Source organism: Gavialis gangeticus, unplaced genomic scaffold (genome assembly GCF_001723915.1).
Source record: "Gavialis gangeticus isolate Ggan-Ray unplaced genomic scaffold, GavGan_comp1, whole genome shotgun sequence".
NCBI lineage: Eukaryota > Metazoa > Chordata > Crocodylia > Gavialidae > Gavialis > Gavialis gangeticus.
Window position 1 is genome coordinate 37,384,747 of NW_017729026.1, and position 22,647 is coordinate 37,407,393.

At 40.8% G+C, this 22,647-nt stretch overlaps 1 protein-coding gene across 1 annotated transcript in view; it reads right to left on the minus strand.

Moving 5' to 3' along the window:
• GRIK2 (glutamate ionotropic receptor kainate type subunit 2) overlaps window positions 1-22,647 on the minus strand; it is an 805,806-nt gene that overhangs the window by 19,769 nt on the left and 763,390 nt on the right. Inside the window, exon 15 of the mRNA XM_019520163.1 lies at window positions 5,649-5,899. Coding sequence (XP_019375708.1) covers window positions 5,649-5,899 — 251 coding nt within the window. The remainder of the gene's footprint in view (window positions 1-5,648; window positions 5,900-22,647) is intronic.

Sequence of the window (22,647 nt, forward strand, 5' to 3'; positions counted from 1 at the left end):
ACATACAGCACTGGAGAGAACATGCTGCAAGGCACTTCTGGTATGTGATTGGGAATGGTGTGCACACCCCAGCACACAGGGTAGCTAAACCCTGCACAAATGGAGCTGGATCCTGACAGGAGCCCTAGCCCAGCTTGTCACATGCCAAGGCACTGTCAGGTGTACTAGCTGTTTCTATGTAATGATCCCCCACACACACCCATACACCCATGTGCACACACACACATCAGGACATCTCTTATGGAGCTCAGGGGGTTGGGAGGACAAGGAAGGGCTACTTATTTTTCCACTACATGTCTATATAATGCAGATGTGCCAGTGCTAGAAAAACATTATCTTTATGAACTGTAAGAGATATTGTTCAGCTGCCACAGTTATTCCCAGCCAACTGTAAGAATTCTGGGATTACTTTAATACAAAATGTTACATCATAATTCAGGCTGCACCATTGATAGTAGGTTTTTATAAAATTTATTGGAATACACATCTTAAATCTCTGCTGCTGAAACCATCGACCTCTACATTTTTTATTCATCTGAACTCTGAGTAACCTGGGTTTTAACTTTATTCTTTTTTTAACTTGCAGCCACTGAGGGAAAAAAAATCAGCAGTCTTGTTTGAAAAATAGTATCTAAAACATTTCCCAATATCAAAGTTGTTAAAAATTAAAATATCAGGATATTGTATGAACTGTAATAATGTTTATATAACTCATTTCATTTCTTTTTATGTTTCCTAAAACAACTGTGAGAATTACTTTAATAATTTGGTGTAATTTGAGAAAAAAAAATACTACCAAAAGGCTTGGTAGGAGAGAATTAAAATCTTTAAAAGTTTTAAATTTTGGAATATTAAATGCTTATAGTGTCAATGTGAATTGATTTAAAGATAATGTATTTAAAAAGGGCAAAAAACAGAATTGTACATTTTGCGTTTTACATATCATGTTCAAAGCACTCCAACAATAATAAATGTGTTTCTGTGAGGTTGTTTCATTTACAGAACAACTGACCTAAAGCAAGTACACTTCATGTTTGAATACAAGTGAATCTTTGCACTAGCTTAGTGATTACTAATAGTTTTCTGAGTTTGACTGTAAAATGGAGTATTCTGTATCCTAGTGGATAAAATTTATCCCAGTAAAAATGGCATGTAGAAGGCTCTTGGCAACTATAGCTCATGTCAGCAGTGATGTTAACTTCACCTAAATAAATCCTGAGTCGTCAAGCTTTGTGTGTTGCTAACACATCCAGGACCTAGAGTCCAGGTACACAGCTGTTCTTTCAGCCTATGAACTGGAAAAGCAGTTTTGATTCCTATATTACTTGCATAGTGGCTGGAGCCATTGGATTTACAAAAAAGGCTCTGTGCCCTTTTTGCTAGCCCATGACCATTATAGTTCTCATCAGTGAAGTGCACAGGGTGTAGATGAGTATAAAAGACTCCCGTTCTGCATGTCCTCACACCATAAAACAGGGTTGTATAATATGTTGCAATCTAAAGACTTCAGTAAAAAATAGATGCTTTTTATATTAAGCAAATTGCTTCCCACCACCCCCAAAACATTACCTATACAGCTCTTCCAGTAGTACCCATCCTGTCATCCCTAATAGTCATTAAAGTCTTCAGGGATTATATCAAATGGAAAGAATTATTAGGTATTATTATTTAAATAACTATGATAAGGAAAAAAACCCAACATGTTCAAAGTCAACATTTGTTTTCTAGGGTTACTTAGTGTCACATAATGTTACTTAGGAAAAAACATCTTGAGTTTAATAAAAATAAAGATATGTGATGGGGTAAATCAGGGTGCATGAAATGATTCAGTAAAAGGTATATTGGTAATTGTTTTAAGTGGGTTTAGCTTCCTAAATAGCTTATTCACTGCCCTCTAAGTGCCAACATACGGTTACAATCAAGGAGCAGGTCATTTACCAACAGAAGCAATTATAAAATGCAAATGGATGAGCATTTATTGTCAAGATTGTCTTAGATAAAAAGGTCTGCTTAATAACATGTCTCCAAGTAGATGACATAATTATGTGTTTGTGTTATAAACTATAGGGAAAAAAATACAAACTGTTGGCTTTTACAGCCTGTAATAAAAGTAAATGGGTGAGCATTCTGATGTGTTATTTCTATTAAAATCTGGACATTCAATTCCCTTCTAAAAATTACAAGACACCATCTTGTAGTTTCCTATAGGAATGCAGCTCAAAGAGCCTGGAAACCTCAGTGTCCATTCATCTCAGCCACATGCTTGTACTAAAATTTCAAACTTCTGCTACAAAGAATGGCAGGACATTGCCACAATTTCATTCTAAAATCTTCCATTGAAAAAAGTTACTGAATGATTTGCGAGAGCTGGAGGCAGTCTTTAGTCTATAAGGGGTATGGATAAATGTATAGTTATAGCATCTTTAAAAGATAAAGAAGGAGTTGCTGTTCAAGGACATGGGTAGGCTTTTATTTGTACTGCTGTAAATTCTTGAGAAATCTGCAGAAGTAGAAATGTTCCTGAAAGAGGGAGCGTACAAGTGTTTCAGCCAGCAAACACCCCCCCCTCTCATTCTCTCTACACCTTCCCCAGACCAGTCAGTCCTCTGGTGTTTGGGAGGTGTCCAGCTGCACGGATATGCACCCACACCTTGAAGGCACAAATCAGCTGATATTCAGTTCCTCCTAACCATGAATGAGTTGAGCATGTAGACATTCACTGTGGTATGTATGATAATAGAATCAAGCATATATGCTAATGGTTTTGATTTCTTCAGCTGTGGATGCACTAGTGAATTCTTCATAAATTAGGATATTTTTTGATGTTTCTCAAACAAATCAACAAGGATTGACAGTTTTGCTCTGATCATAGTAGAGTTTTTCTTTGCTTTCCAAAGTCATTAAAACAGAAATGACTCTATAAATGGAGAATGCTGTTATGAAATGAAAGAAATATATTTTCTTGATTGACCTTTGACAGTTATCCAAAAAGTTTTCAGCTAATAGCCTTATATACATTTCAAGAAAATTAGGTGGAAGTAAGATCAGAGCCACTCTGCCATATATTTTCAAAGTATGGTACCAACAATATCATTACAATCTTGCTTGGAAATTTTTTGACTTCAGTTTCATTTCTACAGGTCTCTATCCTGAAACTGTCTCCAGGCAAGCAGACCTTTCCACTTCCACAGGAGTCCATGAGGACACACAGCCATTTCATGGACACATGGCTATTTCAGAAGACAAGCAACTATGCTGCAGAAAACTGCATCTAAATAAGTACAAAATATGCAGTGTCCTACTTAATTAGCAGGTGATATGGCTGTAGTTGTAAGCATATGTTTTAGCACCAAATGGTCACTCTTGTCATCCTGGGATGTTGTTTAGTCACAGGCTAAATCCTGTTTAATTCATTTTGCTTATTTAACCACCAACATAGAGATTTATTCTGTTTTCCTTCAATCCCCAAGTGGAACTATTATGGACTAAAGTAACTGTTCAAAAACAAAAAAGCCAGACTAACCAACCAAACAAAACAAAACAAAAAAAAAACAGAGAAGAGTTGAAGGATCAAATCCACAAAAGGGGTGAGGCTTTTTTTTTAGTTATTTGCTCTTTTGGTGTAGTATCCAAGGACAAGTCAAGCATTGGGTCATACCTAAGAACATCAAGTAAAATGAAATATGCATTCTATCCCTGTAAAGCACTAAACACATAATGTTACAGATTTCTTATGAAAATGGTCACAACTTCTGCAAATTAAGATTTTAAAATATCAAGGCCAGTGGTTCTCAGCCTTTTTAGACCCAAGGCACCTCTTATTAGACCGGTGGCACCCTTTGGAAGATGCAAACTCTTAGTTTTCACTCATTTTTGACTACAGGAAAATAACATGGCAATTTTTATGTTGTAAAGAACTCAGAAAGACCACACCAAGTCAGAATGCTTGTAAAACTATGGATCCATATTTTAAATGAGTAAGTTTATCTTGTGATGTGTGTTTGTGCAGCTAACAGTGCTAATATTGTATGACACCCTGTATACCTTTGACAGTATCTCAAGGCACCCTGCTTGAGAATCACTGATATAGGCCCACTAAAGCCAAATATACTAACATTCATAATATGGATATTATTTCAAGGGCAGAAAAGCCACTGTGATGCACATGAATTAGCTTTGTACCTAATCATATCAAACTGGATGCAATATGCAATTCCTGCAAAGTAGTAAACAGCTAAAGTTACACAAATTCTCATCAAATTGGTCTCATGTCTGTACATGAAGATTTTGAAAGTTTTCAGACTGGCTGAACCAAAATATACGGATGTTCACATTAAGTAAATTCCATAAAGCATGGATAATATCACTGTGATATACACAAATTATTTAAAATAAATAGTATTTTCCATGCAAATTCATCTCAGAGGTCTAAATATGGGTTAACAGAACTGAATTGTCTATTATTATTACTACTAATAATAAAAGAATCAAATAGTCATTTATCCTCTTAATAATTTTTTTAGTACAATTTAATAAAACCTACCCATGTTCAAATCTGTTTAGGAACTTGTGACCTCATTTTGCCTTACTGGTTAATATCAAAACTTGCTTTAGCAACATTTAAAAAAAATAAAGTATTTGCACTCAAAAGGGTGTGTATATATCAGTATAAATTCAGAAGTCACAAAAGAGTTAAAAACAGGCATTTAGATATTTCTGAGTAATATTTCAAGTTAAAAAATCACCAGTAGCACTTGAAAAATATCAATATAAATATGCATTCTGGATTTACCACTGCTTTTAATAAAATAAGGTATTAAAATGGGGATTAATAAAGGACACAAACTCCTCATAAGTGCAACCCACCCCATAAAATAATAATTTTGTCCTGAATTTTACGATGTAAATTCAAAGATCAATAAGAACTATCCTTTAGTTCAACTTTATGTATTATGCATATTTACATAAATATTTGTTAAGCTTTGATGATGATTATGCCTCCTAAGAAATCTGCAAGAAAATATAAGATCTATCAATAATTAGATTATCATGATTGCGTTAGCAGTTGATACAGAACAAATAATATCAGATGTTCAAAACTGGATAAATTTAAATTACAGGAGATCAAATTATAATCAGTAGTGGAACAACATAAAACATATTAACCTAATAATTTCCAGATGCTACTAGGCCAACTCTGAAGGTGTAAATTTTTCCAGGAAAGAACATAGAGGACTTTCTGGACTTCTGACTTTGAACTGATGGATAGTTTTGCCTTTAAAAATCAGAATTATCTGTAGAAGATTATTTTTCCCCATTACAGTTTCAGAATTCTTCTTCATCCGTTAAATTAACTGCAGTGAACTTCCAGGAGTAAAAAGCTGTCTTTTTTCAGGCTTGAATAAGAGGAGAAATAGTCACTTGTCCTGAAAGCTGGCTACAATTAAACATATTAGAAACAAATTAAAAGTTGTAAAATGAAACCTTAGGTGCTCTGCTGTGAAGCATTGTTACATAAGTACTATACTAGGCTCAAAAAAATAAAATAACAGAACAGCCCTCCATTTGGTTTGATAAGTTTAAAAAGTTTAAAAAATGCTTTGAAAAGCCAACAATAAAAAAATTAAGTGGGAAAATATTATATTTACCTTTTCCAACTGGGCATTTTTTTTTGATTTGTACAAAAACTCCCCCACAGCCACAAAGACAGAAAGCACCAATCCTGCTGCCAAAACAATGAAGATGCCACCAATATTTTGAACTCCCAGTGCACTAGCTTCTTTGCTCTCCTCCTCTGGACAACCATTGCCTCTCCACCACTTCTCCTTCATCATGTGAAGCTTGCCTTCTTCTTGAAGCTGAAGAATTGCTATAGTGATCTTGTCTCTATAAGGAGATCCTAAAAGAGATCACAGAGCACATTGTAGCATATCTTATTCATTGTAGCATATCTTAGAGAGAATAAGACTGTTTTAGTGTTGTCCTGTGGGGGATGAAATGAGGGGAACAATGATGAGTCTTGCAATGAGGATTCAAAATTATTTTAGGTAGATATTTCAATCAGAAAGTGAGGATGTTTGTAATCTTTCCATATCACAACACCTAAGTCTGATCGTTAAAGTTAACTGACTACAACCCAAGACACCCATCATATTTTCTCACATGTAAGATGCACCTTTTTTCCAGAAACCTCCTGCTGGAAATTGAGATGTATACTATAAGCAGAGAACTAGAGTAACAGCAGTTTATGCTACTTAAGCTTCTGCCTGGTGAAAGTGAAAGTAACTGCATATAATGCACACTGGGTGCATCTACATGTGACGGTCATGTGAATTAATAAACTGGTGTATAATGACCTGGAGTTTATTGCTCCTGGGCACACTGTTTGAACATGTAGCATGCTGAACCAGACTGGAGCAGCCCTGGCTGGGAAGAAGCCCAGGGAATCAGTCTGCTAGCCCAAGGATGCTCCAACCCAGTCCAACATGCTGAGGAGGTTCTGGCTGGGACACAAGGGTGCTCCAGTGATGGGCTAGCCAGTAGGCAGCCCCACACCGAAGGCCCCTCATGCCCCAACTGGCCCTGTCAGCATCTACACACATGTTGCTGCATGGCGAAGAACTCTGCCACAGGTCAGTACTTGTATATCCCCTTAGCCATCAATACAGAACAAATCATATCAGATGTTCAAAACTGGATGAATTTAAGTTCCAGGAGATCAAATTTATAAGTACTATCCTGAAGCAGAGTTAATTAGTTTCCTATGGCCTAATAGAGCTGCACATGTAGACATTGAGTCATTTAATGCAGAGCGAATTAGGCAGCTCAGCAATAAACGTCTCGTGTAGATGCACCCACAGAGCAGAACGATGAGCAGGTTCTGCTCCCTAGGTGGTTTTACTCAGTTACTTACTACATAGAAATATCTTCTTTTCTTTATTCTGCCTTTCAAAAACAAGAAATATATCTTGCTCTGGGGTGTGCTGTATGCAAGAAAATATAGTATTTGTATTAGTTCAATTTATTCAAGCAAATATCTGAATTGGCCATACACTTGGCTGGTTATGCAATTAATTGGTCACATGAATGAATATAAAAAGTGATATGTCCATGAATATTGGGTATTTAAGTGCATAGGCTGTTGTAAATGTGATTCCTGATATGTCCATGAATATTGGGTATTTAATTTGCGCTGTTGTAAGTGTGATTCCTGCAGGACAAGTTTTACAGACAAAAACATCTGAAACCTAGAAAATCCATCACAGTTAGTCATATAACTACAGACATCTGAAGTCTTATATACCCATTAGTTGCAGGGATAAATAATCACATCCTCTTATACCACAGAGGACTTAGTTTAACAGATCTCAAACTACGGGACCATTACAGAAACAGAGCAACCCAGGAATTATCAGAAATGCCAATTGTTAGGCTACATAACTTCCCAAGACTGTCAAGCCTACCAGAAATCTAAGACTATCTTTATTTTACCAAATTTTAATAGAAAATGCCTTTCTTCAGGAAGTGTTGACTAGAAACAGCACCTTCACTCCTTGACAGCTGCCATCTAGGTTTGCAGGATATTGGTAAGAGGACTTCACTTTGATAAACAGAAAAGGCAATATTTCTCTGTTGCCAACATACATCTGCTGTTGTTTTATATTTCTCTAAGCACACATTATCACTTTCAAAGTTAAATATATGTAGTACTATTTTTATTAGTCTCTAAAACAGAATTTTCAGACCCGATGCTATGCTCTAGTGACAGAAAATGTCCCCAAAATAATTGGTAGGGCTGTGCAAAACTTCGGTCCCTGATTTGATTCTGCAGAGATTTGGCCTGATTTGGTGACTGAATCTCCAAATCTGAATTGAATTAGAAGACCCTTTAATCTCTCTGATTCGAATGGGAACCCTCCAAATTGATTTGGAGAGATTCAGAAAGATTCAGAAATTGGACATAAGAGGCAGCTTTAAATGTTTTTTCTACGTACCACTAGGTAGCAAAGGCTTGTTAATGCTACGATGCTGGGGTGCATGGAGCATCCCACAGGAGTGCGGGGGGCTCCCCAGTGCGCTTGGCAGCAGACCTGGAAGTGGACCAGAAGCACTTCTGGTCCACTTCTGAGTCCATCAGGGAGCGTGCTAGGGTACCCCTCTGCACCCCCCGGCTCAGTGACTGGTGCCTCTTGGGTCGGCTGGGGGCACCCAGGGTCCCCCTGCAGCCGATCGCCAAGCTGGGGAGGCACACAGAGACCCCCCAGCGAGCTCCCCAGCAGACCTGGAAGTGGACCAGAAGTAGTTCCAGTCCACTTCCAGGTTCGCACATGGAGGGCCCCCCGCACTCCTGTGGGATGCTCCATGCACCACAGCAATAATAAGCCATGTATGCTACCTCAGGATATGTAGAAAAAACTTTTAAAGCTGTGTCTGTCTGAATCGCTGATTCTCCAAATCAGCATTGAATCTTCAGATTCAGATTTGGCTGAAGTGAATCAGGGACAGTGATCCAAATCAACGAATCGAATCACTGTCCCTGGTTCAGGCTGAATCTGAATCAAAATCAAATAGGGGCCACTTAGGGGCCACTTTGCACACCCCTAATAATCAGGAAAGCCCTTGGGGGTCTAAGTGACAAATGACATTATGCCTTGGAATTTTTTCAGTGCTATGTACTTCAGCCAGTAGCATAACTAGGAGTTGGTGAGCAAGGCATGTGCCCCAGGCACCAATTTAGGAGGGGCACCAGAATCACCCCCCAGCCCCACAGCATCAATACCTTGGCAGCAAAAGCAGCCAAATGGCATTGCTCTTGAAGCAGCAACCAGGTACATGGACACTGGCTGTAACAGCAACAGCCAGGGAAGGCAGACCACTCTGCAGCTGTGGCAGTGGCAGTAGCAGCAGCAGTAGGAGCTGAGGATGGCTGCCTTCCTCTGATGTCCCTTTATGCTACTAAAGCCCTTTGACCTAGTACAAAGAGGTCAAACTGGAGATGGAAATCTTAAAAGATAAGAGGGAATAGAGACTATGCATAGTCCTTGGCAATGGAATCTGCTTCCCCACCAGTGCCTGATTCCTTTGGGCCTCAGAGCAGGGTAACACCTAAATTTGCAAGGCTGTAACAAAATGATAACTTTTTTTTTCTATGTGTGTCTGCATGTAGGGATACATTTTATTGTAGGCAAGCCTCTTACTCTTTAATGAGATGCTGTTTTTTCATTCTTTGCACAGTGCCCGGGGACTTTGTAGTGAACACTTTACAAATTACACTAATTAATAAATAATGGAAATGGAGAAGGCTTTTACTTTTCAATGGCACAGAGTAAATCACTGACATCATCCCTAAGTGTTTTCTATGTTGCGATTTTGTGCTGTATTTAGGGACAGCAGAGCTATCTTTTTATCATTGTTAGTCTCTTCTGGGTGCTTAACTCGGGTTGTAAACTGAAGATGCTACCAAATGTATCAGGGTATGAGGAAGTCTCTTAGCTGAAAAATAAAATAGTCACACCCCTCCTCCCCCCAGTATGTTGTGTTGGTAAGACGTGTAAGACAACAATGGGACTTCTGCCTCCATGAGCCTTCTCTTTGTAATGCCTCCCACAATTACATAAATACTGCCTGAAATTGTTAGTGTATCCTATTTAGTTAAATAATAAGATGTATTTTTATTCTTTGTGTTCTTTTGTCTCACTAACCTGCTGTGTGAAGGGTGCTGTCTGGCTCACTAGCTGTCTATGCTACTATGAGGTGGTAGATACAAGTGCACGGATGCGTAATTTTCATGCTCATGAAAAACACTATCTCTGCATATAGCACTTGGCATATTACAAAAGAGCTAGATTTTATCATAAGAACAGAGTCCATAGGAAAGGACAGAACAATGCTGAGTGAACAACTGTTGTTCGGAAATGCATAATATCATCTGTTGCCCTAGGGCTTGGCAATTTGCTAATCCCCAGAGAGTAGAGAACAGGAAAGTCAAGGAAGACCTTATTCACCAACTACCTGCTTTAGGGAAGGTGTAAACATGCATGTAACTGTGCTTATTCCTGTGCATCAAATGTAACACCTGTGTAGTTGACTTAGGGCTGTAAGATACATGTGCATGTACCCTAAGTCACAATCTAGTGCTCTGTGATTATGCAGAAACATTTTACAGTCTATCCGTAATAAATTTTTTCACTCAGATGGAAGAAGGAAAGAGGTTATTCCAGACCAGGGCCTAGGGGAAACTAAGTCCATAGCTACAATCTTTTGGGGATATTTTTGGCATTACTTTGCTTATAAATATGTAAAAACAGCAACTTGCATGACTTGAGATTCTAAAAAGTAATTTTTTGTCTCCCAACTCCTGCTTCCATCCATGCATGTGGACCCAGTTTGAAGAATTTCTGATATGACAGAGGCTAGAAAGCAAAATACAAGCAGTTTGTTTGTTTGTTTGTTTGTTTGCAGGGGGGGAGGATCAATCTTTTTTTTTTTTAGTCCAAATGTTTACAGAGTTGAGGAAACTGAGATGATGGTCAAGATGGTGACAGCTAACTCTCTTGTTTATCCATATTTTAGGGGTCAAATTGTAATGGTAAAATTATAATCAATTTGAAGTAGAGAATTTGTAGAAGGAGATTCTAATTCACTGACCCATGAGCTCTCCTGTCAGGATGCACTATAATTACGATCTACATTGACCAGACATTCCATTTTGTTATTTCTATTAGAAATTATGTGTTTACTTGTTTAAATAAATCTGAATAAACAAATCATTTCATCAGAATAAACCATAAGCACTGAATTATGAGGACTATTATTCAAGTCTGAAAAAAAAATCCAAATGAATGTATAGTATGTATAGTACTATATTATAATACTCAATAGAGTATAGCATTATTGTAGTATAGTCTTAACAGAATAGTCTGTAGTATTCTGTAGTAATAACAGAATAGTCTACTAATAGCAGAAACTACAAGCACTGACTAAGCAACACTTTCAAAACACTAAACTGTTATTCATTTCAACAGCATCTGTGCCCCTTTATGTTGCAAATTTGCAAATATCTGCACATAGATTAGGAGAGCAAAAAAGGACTAGTATTAATATATTAACATTTATGTGCACCCAATATTTTTTCCTGATATTACTCATTCTCCTACTTAAAACATTTTTAGTCATCCAAATACAGAGCAGTCAACATGTGATTTGGATGATCAACCTTTGGATACTAATTTTACCAAACTGAACTGTTTGCAGATTACACAAAAGCTGAAATATTGTGCACATTGTTCAAAGAATTATCAATAAAGCTGACATTCCAGGCACAAATGGTTCATAAAGTTCTAAATATGTTGACTATTTTATTTGCAACAAATAACTTGAACAGCTCTAATAATCTGATCTTTGAAAAAGAGTTAGCTCTCCAAACCAATTTGTCCAAGATGATTTCACTGATTTAACTTCTATGATTAAAATAAATGTGAGGGGAAAAAAAGATGCACAAGTACTCAGACACAGCTGCTTTTCAGTCCTAGTTTTTGCTTATGTAGACTGATTGTGGGAACCAAAAGGGTTTGCAGCATGTAGAAGTGCCACATGCCAGTTGTAATGAGGTCTGGAGATGGCTATGCACCCTAGAGGAGAGATAGGTAGTTAGCCATGTTAGTCTGAAGTCAGGCAGAAGGCAGGGTAGATTTGCACTGTATAGGCTAACTAAATCAAAGATGCAAAAGGTAAGCTTTTGTAAGGAGTAACTTACAGTATAAGCAGTATCTAATTATGAAAGCCACTGATTGTAAGCTGCTGTTTATAAAACCTTACGCTATGCATCTCTGATTTAGTCTATATGGTGCAAATCTACCCTTCTAATGATCCTACACAGAGCACAAACGGTTACATTCATTAAAGTTCCCATTCTTCCTGCAGAACTGAAACCCTTGCTTGCCCTCTCCAGATAAGTAAATAACAGTGGGCATTGTTACACCTTATTCTGAAAGCCACGTAAAAGTTAATCATAGAATCATAGAAAACTAGGGTTGGAAGGGTCCTCAGGAGGACATATAGTCCAACCCCTGCTCAAAGCAGGACCGTCCCCAACTAAATCATGCCAGCCAAAGCTTTGTCTAGCTGGGTCTTAAAAACCTCCAAGGATGGGGAGTCCACAACCTCTCTGTTTAACCTGTTCCAGTGTTTTACTACCTTGCTAGTGAGGAAATCCTTCCTAATATCTAACTTAAACTTCTCTTGCTGCAACTTGAGACTGTTGCCCTTTGTTCTGTCATCTGCCACTACTGAGAACAGCCTAGCTCCATCCTATCTGAACCACGATTCAGGCAGTTGAAAGATGCTATTAAATCCCGTCTCAATCTAGACTAAAAAGACCAGTTCCCTCAGCCTCTCCTCAGAAGACATGTGCCCCAGCCACCTCACCACTTTCACTGCTCTCCACTGGACTCTCTCCACATCCCTTCTGTAGTGTGGGGGGAGCAAAACTAGACACAGTACTCCAGATGTAGCCTCACCAGTGATGAATAGAGGGGAATAATCACTTCCCTTAATCTGCTGGCAACTTGCCTACCAATGCAGCCCAGTATGCCATTAGACTTTTTGGCAATGAAGGCACACTGTTGGCTCATATTTGGCTTATTGTCCACTGTACCCCCACATCCTTTTCTACAGAGCTGCTTTACAGCCAGTCAGCCCCCAACCTGTACAAATGCATGGGATTGTTCCCTCCTAAGTGCAGGACTTTGCATTTGTCCTTCTTGAACCTCAGGAGATTTCTTTTGGTCCAAACCTCCACATTGTTGAGGTCTCTCTGAATCCTAGCCCTACCCTCTAGAGTACCTACTACTCCCTCCAGCTTGGTGTCATCTGCAAACTTGCTGAGGGTGCACTCTATCCCATCTTCCAGGTGATGAAGATATTGAACAAAACCAGCCTTGGGACAACCCCTTGCTACTCCACTTGATATCAGCTGCCAACTAGACATTGAGCAATTGGTTACTACCCTCTCAGCCTAATTCTCTAGCCAGTTTTCTGTCTACCTTACAGTCCATTCATCCAGCCCATACTTCCTTAGCTTGCTTGTGACAATGTTGTGGGAGACCCTATCAAAAGCCATGCCAAAATAAAGGTATGCCACATCCACTAGTTCTCTCTGCATCCACAGAGCCAGTCATCTCATCACAGAAGGCATTTCAGTTGGTCAGGCATGACTTGCCCTTGGTGAATCCATGGTAACTGTTCCCAATCACCTTTTTCTTCTCCAAGTGTTTAGAAATGGATTCCTTGAGGATCTGCTCCATGATTTTTCCAAGGACTGAGGTGAGGCTGACCGATCTGTAGTGCCCTAGATCCTCCTTCTTCCCTTTCTTAAATATGGGCACTATATTTGCCCTTTTCCAATCATCCGGGACCTCTTCCAATTGTCATGAGTTTTCAAAGATAATGTTCAGGGGCTCTGCAGTCACATCAGCCAACTCCTTCAGCACCCTTGGGTCTATTCCATTCAGCCCTATGGACTTGTGTACGTCCAACTTTTCTAACTAGTCCCTAATCTGTTCTTTTGTCACTGTTGACTGCTGACTTCCTCTCCAAACTGCCAGGTGCAATAATCTGGGAGCAGATCCTGCCTGTGAAGACTGAGGTGAAAAAGGCATTGAGTACTTCAGCCTTTTCTGCATCCTCTGTCACTAGGTTGCTTCCCCCATTCAGCAAAGGACACACACTTTCCCTGATCTTCCTCTTGTTACTGACATACTTGTAGAAACCCTTCTTGTTACCCTTCATATCCCTTGCTAGGTGCAACTCCAGCTGTGCTTTGGCCTTCCTGACTTCATGCTTGCGTGCCTGAGCAGGGCCAGTTTAACCCTTTAGTGGGCCTTAGGCAAAAAAAAAACTTGTAGGCCCTGGTCCAGTTGAGATTTCCCTTCCCACCCCAGTGCTGCCACTCATGTGGAGTGGGGCTTGGAGCTGCCACTACGAAGCAGCCGTTGCAACAGCGAGGCCGGCAGACAGGAGAGGAAAGAAAGGGAAGGGAGCCACCACTGCAGAGGAAAGGACTGGGCTATCCCACAGCTCAGGCGGGGCCCTAGGCATGTGCCTGGTTTGCCTATGCATTAATCCAGCCCTATGCCCGAGCAATGCTCTTATATTCCTCTCTGGTTGTTTGTACAAGTTTCCATTTCTTATAAGCTTCCTTTTTGTGATTTAGCTTACTGAAGAGTTCCCTGCTAAGTCAAGCTGGTCTTCTGCCATATGTGTTAGTTTTCCTGTAAATCAAGATGATTTCTATCTGCACACTCAGTAAGGCTTCTTTAAAGTACAGCCAACACTCCTGGACTCCTCTCCCCCTCAGACTGGCTTCCCAAGGGATGCTGCCCAAGAGTTCCTTAATCGAGTCAAAGTCTGCTTTTCTGAAGTCTACAGTCCTTACTCTGCTGATCTCCGTCCTTCCTTTCCTCAGGATCCTGAACTCAATCATCTCATGGTCTCTGCTGCCCAAGTTACTATCTGCTAGTACATTCCCCTCCAATTTCTCCCTGTTTGTGAGCAGCAGGTCAAAAAGAGCACTGCCCCTATTTGGCTGCTCCAGCACTTACACCAGGAAGTTGCTCCCAGCACTCTCCAAAAACTTCCTGAACTGCCAGTGCACAGCTGTATAGCCCTCCCAAAAGATGTCAGGGTGACTGAAGACCCCCATGAGAACCAGGGCTTGTGATCTGGAAACTTCTGCTAGCTGTCTGAAGAAAGCCTCATCCACCATTTTCTCCTGGTCCAGTGGTCTATAGCAGACTCCCACAACAATGCCACCCTTGTTTCTCTCTCCTCTGACCCTAACTCAGAGACTTTTGACAGCCTTATTTCCAATTTCATATTGGAGCTCTGAGCAATTATATGCTCTTTTAAATAAAGTGCAACTCCTCCTCCTCTTCTCCCTTGCCTGTTTGCTGCCTTCCTGGTCACCCAGGGAGTCTCCTTTTATACCTTGCTGGGCCTGGGAAAAACACTAACCCTATTGGCTCAGGGTTGTTCAGGTTACTGGGACAGTCACACCATAAAGCAAAAATGTTTCTCATACTATCCCTCCCCTGCACAGCTGTGACTTGTCACTAGAGGCTTGTTGAGCAGGACTAGGAATGGACTAGGGCAGGAGTGGTTCACTGCTCCTACTGGGCAGAGTGGGCTCACAACCAGGTCAGTTTCAGTGAGACCGGAGAAGTAACTTGGTCTCAGAGCTGTGACAGGACCTCCCATTGGCTGCTGCCCATATTGATTTTCCACCTGAGCAAATGAGCAGGGGGCTGGGGAGGAGCTGGAGATGTTCCCCTACTTGTCTCCACCTCCTGCTCATTCCTTTTCTCTCTCCAGCCCCCGGCTCGATCTCCTGCTCATCTCCAGCCTCCCATGGATGGAGACAAGCAGGAGAATGAGCAGGGGGATGGAGACGAGCAAGGGAATATCTCTAGCTCATCTCTAGGGGCTCATCTTCATCATCCTCCTCCAGGGGCTTGTCTCCAGCCCCTCCTCACCCTCATTGCCACCCTGCCAGGCCCCAGCCTCCTGGCACTCAAAAAAACGCAAAAAACCCAACCCCCCGAACCCTCCCCCCATACACACACACTCACTGTAGCAGCAGCCATTGACGCCGCTAGGAACTCATGGCAGAGGGCCCCCCCCCATGGCACAGGGGTCAGCAGGGACTCACCCCAGCCTCCTGGCACCCACACGGCATCTGCCCCATTGCATGGGTGCAGTGCAGCATGGCAGGTTGCCGTGTGCCATCTGGGAGCTGGGGCGACTCCAGCTGTCACCCAGAGCCCAGCACCACTCAGCCCCAGTTGCGCCAGCTCCCAGACAGTGCTGCATCTGCCGTGCTGTATCAGCTTCATGGGGCAGCAGCAGTGTGTGTGCCAGGTGGCTGGGGCTGGTCCCTGCTGCCCACCACTGCCCCACGCCATGTGGGGGTCTCTGCCATTAGTTCCCAGAGGCCCCAATGGCTGCTGCTATAGCCAGTGAGTATGGGGCTTTATTTATTTATTTATTTATTGAGTGCCAGAAGGCTGGGGCCAGGCAGGGCAGCCAGCAAGGAGCTAGGAGCAGGTGAAGCAGTGATTGGGGGGGATGTGGGAACAAGCAAGGGATGGGGCTGGGCGAGGGTGATTGAGGAACACAGCATGGGCTGGGGCCAGGTGGGAGTCCTCCCATGGTCCCTTCCCCCCTTTTCCAACCCCCTCCCCATCTACTTACCTGGCACAGGGCACAGGTCCTAGTCGCTGCAGCCTGCACTACTGCTTGCCCTGCACAGGCAGGCAGTGTGCTACAGCACCAGGGCAAGAGCCAGCCATAGAGACACTCTAGCTGGCTATCAGAATGTCTCTATGGAGGACTCAAGCCTCTGGATGCCTCAGGGCACAGTCTGGAACCATGCCTTGCCCTGCTGTTTTGCAGCACATTTTTTTTTTTTACCCTTGGGGTCTAATTTTGCACACATGCTGCAAATTTGCAGCATGGGGAACCTTTTTTGTTCCCACAGGTGCCTCTTGCAGCATCTCAAAAGGGTCTGAGATGCTGCAAGAGGCACAGGCATGCTCGTCTGGATGCGCTCAATTAGTTTACTCTGTCCTAATAGCACCACACATGGTGAAGTTTTACTGCAAAGCTAATTAGTTAACTCTGCAGTAAACATCTTGTGTAGAGGTGTTCAATATGTAAATATTTATGCATATAAGTTGTACTTAATTTAGACTTAGGCACACACAATCTTTATATTAAAACCAGCTTATGTAGACTTATGTGCAAAAGCACTGCTGAGCTAGCTGGTCTTGGAGATCCTGTCTGTCTAGCAGATAATATTCAGTACAACCTGCTAGGTTCTTATCCCCCATTCTCTGTTATGTTCATTTACGTGATAGAGATTAGAAGATGCTATTAAAAAGCAGTAGGATTTCATTTGGTTCAAGGTAAATGAATTTGACACTATAAGAAAAAATGGCAGGACTCAATCAAACCATGCACTAAGGAAATTCACTCTCTATCACTCAGTCTCTCATATCTTGGTGATTAGGACACTCTCAATAAAGGGAGGATGTAGTTTTGAGTACTCTAAGGCTAAATGTACTCTATGTGGACTCTATGTCCAGCTTCCTTGGAAAATACAGATTATTGAGCCAAAGATAAGCAGTACCACAGCTATCATTGTCATCTTCTAGCAAGCCACACATGTGCTCTTTGCAGTAGTTTCCTGGGTTCCCAAATGTCTTGCCTTGCCTAAGGAACTGGAAAGGAAATATTTATGTATGTCCCAGGCTGCTTTGGTTCACAGTGGGCTTACGCAGGAGGGAGTCACTTTGGTGATTCCTCCTAGGTATGCATAGTAGCCCTATGAATCTTTTCAGATCAAAATGACGACGCCTCTTTATGGTCACAAGCCATTGCTGATGTAAGACAGGGGTAAACATTCTAGGTGGCTAAGCAGGGTTGATTTCTATCACTCTTTGTAACGAAAGTGCTTAAAATATGCCTACATCATTTTTAAGTGTCAATTAGGATATGGCTTTTAGTGTCTTTGTTCCTTATTTTTCCATTTGCTGAATGAGGATTATTAATACTTTACCACTTCCTAGCAGTGTTGTGAGACTAATTTAATACTTGTGCAGTGCTCATCTGTAGTAATATAAGTGCTATTAAATTACTATCAGTGTTCAAGGTCACTGCCCTGTATGTCGTTTGGAGGGATGTGACAATGTATAACTCCCAGGACAGTTTACAAGGACTGTGTGTTAATATCAGGTGCTGATTTAAGGAATTGGCAGTCACTTTATCCATTTTTACCCTTTAAACAAGTGTGCAAGACTGGTTATATCTTCAGCAATCCAATATTAAAGTCTTATATTTACCTTATAAGACTATAAGGTCTTATAAGGCACACTTTACTTGGCCTTAGTGAGGCCGCAGTTGGAGTACTGCATCCTGTTTTGGGCCCCCACTTCAGGAGGGATGTGGATAAGCTTAAGAGAGTCCAAAGGAGAGCCATCCACATGATCAAAGGCTAAGAGAGCCAGCCTTATGAGGAGAGGCTGAGGGACATGGGACTCTTCATCCTGGAGAAGAGAAGGCTCAGGAGGGAGTTGGTGGCAGCCTAAAAGCATATAAGGGATGTTCACCAGGATCTGGGAGAACAGTTGTTCACCAGGGCTCCCCAAGTGATAACAGCCACAAACTGCTGGAAGGTCAATTTAGACTGGACATAAGGAAAATTTTCTTTACAGTCCAAGTGTTCAGGGTCTGGAACAGACTCCCCCAAGAGGTGGTGCAAGTTCAAAAAACATTTGGATGGTTATCTTGCTGGAATCATTTGACCCCCATCATTTGACTTGCTGCCTTGGGTAGCGGGACTGGACTTGATGATCTTGTGAGGTCCCTTCCAGCCCCTAATGTCTATGAAATTTATGAAATCTATACAGAATAATATTATTATTATTCATAACTATTTAATATATATGCACAATATATTAACTTATTTCTTCCCTACATTCTGTTGGTTTGCTTCCTCACCTGTTTCTAGATTAATAAGAGCTCCTCTGGGCAGGGATCAAAATATTTACAGTTTTCAGAGCATTTTTACCATGCCATGGACACCAGAGTAAATAAGAGTAAATGAAGCAAAGTCAAGGGAAGCAAAAAGTTAATGTGAATTTTTAGCTCAAAAATTAGATCTCTGCTCTGTAACGTTGGGTGTGAACAAGCACTCACAAGCTAAACCCTGTGAACATATCACATGTTGGTTATGGGATAAAAAGGTACTGCTTGTATGTACTCTTTATGTATTACATGCAACTCTGTATTATGGCATGTAACTTATGTATTATCTGTCAAAATAAAAAACCCACAAAATATTTAGCCTATAGTGTTGCTTGAGATTAGATTCCTGATGAAGCTTGATGTTTTCTGACCCTGTGTGATGGGTAGCTCTGCACACATAAAATAACAATAAAACTTTTTTTTGCCTAATACCATTTTTCTGTATTAGACATACTATGATCATTAACTATTCATAAAATCATGATTATTATAGCACAGAATCCTCAATAGATGTTTATAATGCATTAAAATATCCCAGAGCTTATTAAAGTAGAAAAAAGATTCAAAACAAAAGCCAGGTGAACCAAAGAGGTGCATTGTTAAGAAGTCTCTTTTATGGTTTCAAGCCACTATTGATGTAAGACAGAAGTACAGATTTGGGTAACCTTTTAACTTGTGCATTGTTTAGGATAAATATAAGAATTTCATTTGGGCTCCTTGTATCTTCTGACAACTTCCACCTTTGCCAGTATCTACTCTCATCTATCCTACCCATTCTTACTTCCTTATAGGAGTCCCATGTAAATATTTATGGATGTGCATAAAACTGAAGCAAAGAGAAAAACTATCTGAGATTTCTGTTTTTGTCTTTTGTCAATGTAGTTTCATTTTTCCAGTCTTCACTACAGGCTGCAGCTTTAACCGCTCTAAAGGACAACCTTAGGACAAAATACTTACTTCATATAAGTAAAATTAATGACCACAGCCTTTCATTCATAGGTATTGCATGTTTTGTAACATGAAAGAAAGGTCATTATAAAGGTCATAAACCTTACATATCACCTCTATGCTGCTGTTGAACTGTGCAATATAATACACAGTTATCAATATTGAATTCCATCCTGAGAAACATCAGGGATGCTACTGCTATGTCAGCTAAATGTATTCATATTGTTATAGTATCTTTGGCTGCTTACAGATGTGAAAAAACTGAGTGCTTTACCTTTAAGTTTGATGTGCCCCTGCAACAAGTGCAGCATGTGTTCATTTGACGCAGCTCACCCAACTTCTGTACAGATCGAATTCTTCAGTGGGGCTTTTTGGTGCTTTTGTTTAATAGCTGATTGAATCAGCTATTAGATAAAAGCACCAAAAAGCCCTGCTGAAGCACTTGATCTATACAGGCACTGAGGAGCTGGGTCGAATGAATGAGCTGCTTCTTCTAGTAATGCGCTGGTTTTGTTTTGTTTTGTTTTGTTTTGTTTTGTTTTGTTTTGTTTTGTTTTGTTTTGTTTTGTTTTGTTTGGTGGGGGGACATGTCTGTTAGTAGCCTCTGATTTCCAAATTGCTTTGCAAATAATATCAGGTATTGGTAGCAAAATGTAGCCTCCTCTGATGGCAAAGGGTTGTAACAACAATACTGCATATCAGTTAAGCCCAGGAAGCTAAAAAACTGCTGTGTGCTAATGAATTGTGAATATTTTTATATACTGTTTTGCTTGATTCAGAAAATTTGATCCCAGAGATTTGATCCTAGATCAAAGAAAAATCTTTCTAAAAAATCATTGAAATGACTTCCCACCTCTTACTTCCCCTTCTATTCCAATATTTGCTTTCAACACAGTGGCATTTTCTGATGAAAAATGTTTCATTGGAAAAAATCTTGATCCCCTCCAATATACAGCTACATTCTGCAGGATTCACAAAACTGTGAAACTCAACTGTGAATCTCAGGAGAGGGAGAGTTAGTGTTCTTGGCAACACACCTAAATCTTTGGAATGCATAAGCAGAAGAGATAAGACAGACCACATATCTCATTGTATTCAGAATTAAGTGTAAAACTCAGTTCTTTGACCTAGTGTTTTCACAGTGACAACTGAAATCAGCAAAGAATCACAGAAGGGAAAAGGAAGTGAGGGATGGAAAAGGTAAGTAAGGAAAGATAAAGAAAAAAAGCTGTGGAAGAAAGAAAAAGATGTCTCAGGGCTAAACTTCATTCACCTGTACTTGCTGAAAAACCACCTAGGTGCCTTTATATGTGGCACCTTATAAAAAAAGAGAAGGAAATAGAGATTTTACTATCTTTTAGCCCAATAGATGAATGGTTGGGACCCTTACCTAGGCAATGAGAGAAATAGGTTCCCATCCTCACTCCCAAAGGGAGTTCAATTTTTTAGTTCCCACTACCCAGCATAGTTCTTGAACCACCAGACGGTAAGCTAAGCAATGCCCAAATTACTCCACAACATTCCCCTTAAAATGGTTTTTTCAGTCCTGCTCCTGAGGAGAGGAGGAGACAGACAGAATAGGGATCAGTGAGATGGCAGTAGAAGGGAGAAGGCCTTGGATTCTGATCCTACTGGTGCCAGAAACTATCCCCAGGTTGTTTACCCAGCCAAAATTAAATCCAAGGAACAAAAATAAGCAAATAGCATGGGGTTCAGTTTGGTAGGAACAAAAACATAGTAAGTTGGTGAGTCTAGTTGAAGGAACTCTGCCAGGACTGTACTACTAATAGGGGATACTCTGTTTACTAGGGTGCCCCTTGAGGTTACTAGGAACAATGGCCATAAAGTGATGGAGAGCAGATTTAAATTAGACATTACGAAAAATTTATTTATGGTGAGGGTTGCCAAAATCTGGAATGGTCTTCCATTGGAGATGGTGCTCTCCCCTACCTTGGAAGTCTTTAAGGGGAGACTATATAAGCACATAGTTGGGGTCATCTGACGCCAGCACTCTTTCCTGCCCAGGGCTAGGGGTCAGACTCAATGATCTACTGAGGTCCCTTCCAACCCTAAAAATCTATGAAATGTATGAAATCTACTCACTGCATGTAGATAAAAAAGGTTGGTGGTTACATTGTATATGGTGGTCTGATACACTTGGGATCCTAGGTAATACTAAGTCAGCATTTGCAGTTTTAATGATGGCTTTGTTCTAATTCTTATTCACTGAATTCCTAGTGGAAGCCTAGGTTTTCTCAGAGTCCAGGTACAGATGTTCAGTTTATACTGAATAATCCTTGCTCTCCTGGTAGAAACCCAAAGTGTTCAGATGTTCAAGCATTTTCTCCTGGAAAAAAAAATGAGAGCTCTGGGGAAAAAGTGACTCAGGCACAATGCAAATTAAATTAATCCCAGGAGAGTTTCTCCTGGAATAATGAATATCTGCATGCTTTCTATCAGCTCAGCTTTACCAGGAGTGGAGCCAGGGGAAAGGCTTTCATGCCCTCCTGAGAGTGGGGTGACCAGTCTAGGAGATGGTATGAGGGGCAACTGCTATATGCATCCCATAGACTGGGAGGGGAGGAGCAGCTCTCAGATGCTCCCCACCTGCTTTTCATTCTGGAGTTCCAGTACAGGGTGAGGTAAGGACATTACTCCCTGCCTGCTTCCCCTTCCTCAGCTGAGTGGTGGGGGTAGTGACTGAAAAGACAGTGTGCTTAAAAACTGCTTTTGCACTCCTGGCTCTCAGCCATATCAAGTTCCTTTTGCCTCCAGCTGATATTCAATTTAGCAATGGAGGCAGCAATTTAAAAGCTGAAGAGGCTGGATGTCTGGCCCAGAGAAAGCCTCCACACACTGGCTCCTTATTGTGGTTTCCCCTTGCCATGCATCTGACCTGGAGCATAGTGACATGAGGCCAGATACCGTGCGGCAGTGGCAAGGCTCAGGAACCTTGCTATCTTGCCACCTTTACCTGAATCTAAAGAAGGGCACTTTGTGCCTGAAAGTTTGTCCAACACATCTCTTCCAACCATAGAGTTGGTTCAATAAAAGATATTACAAAAAATCTTTGTGTCTTTCAGGAGTGGACCTAGGATTTTGAAAAGGGGTGGAAGA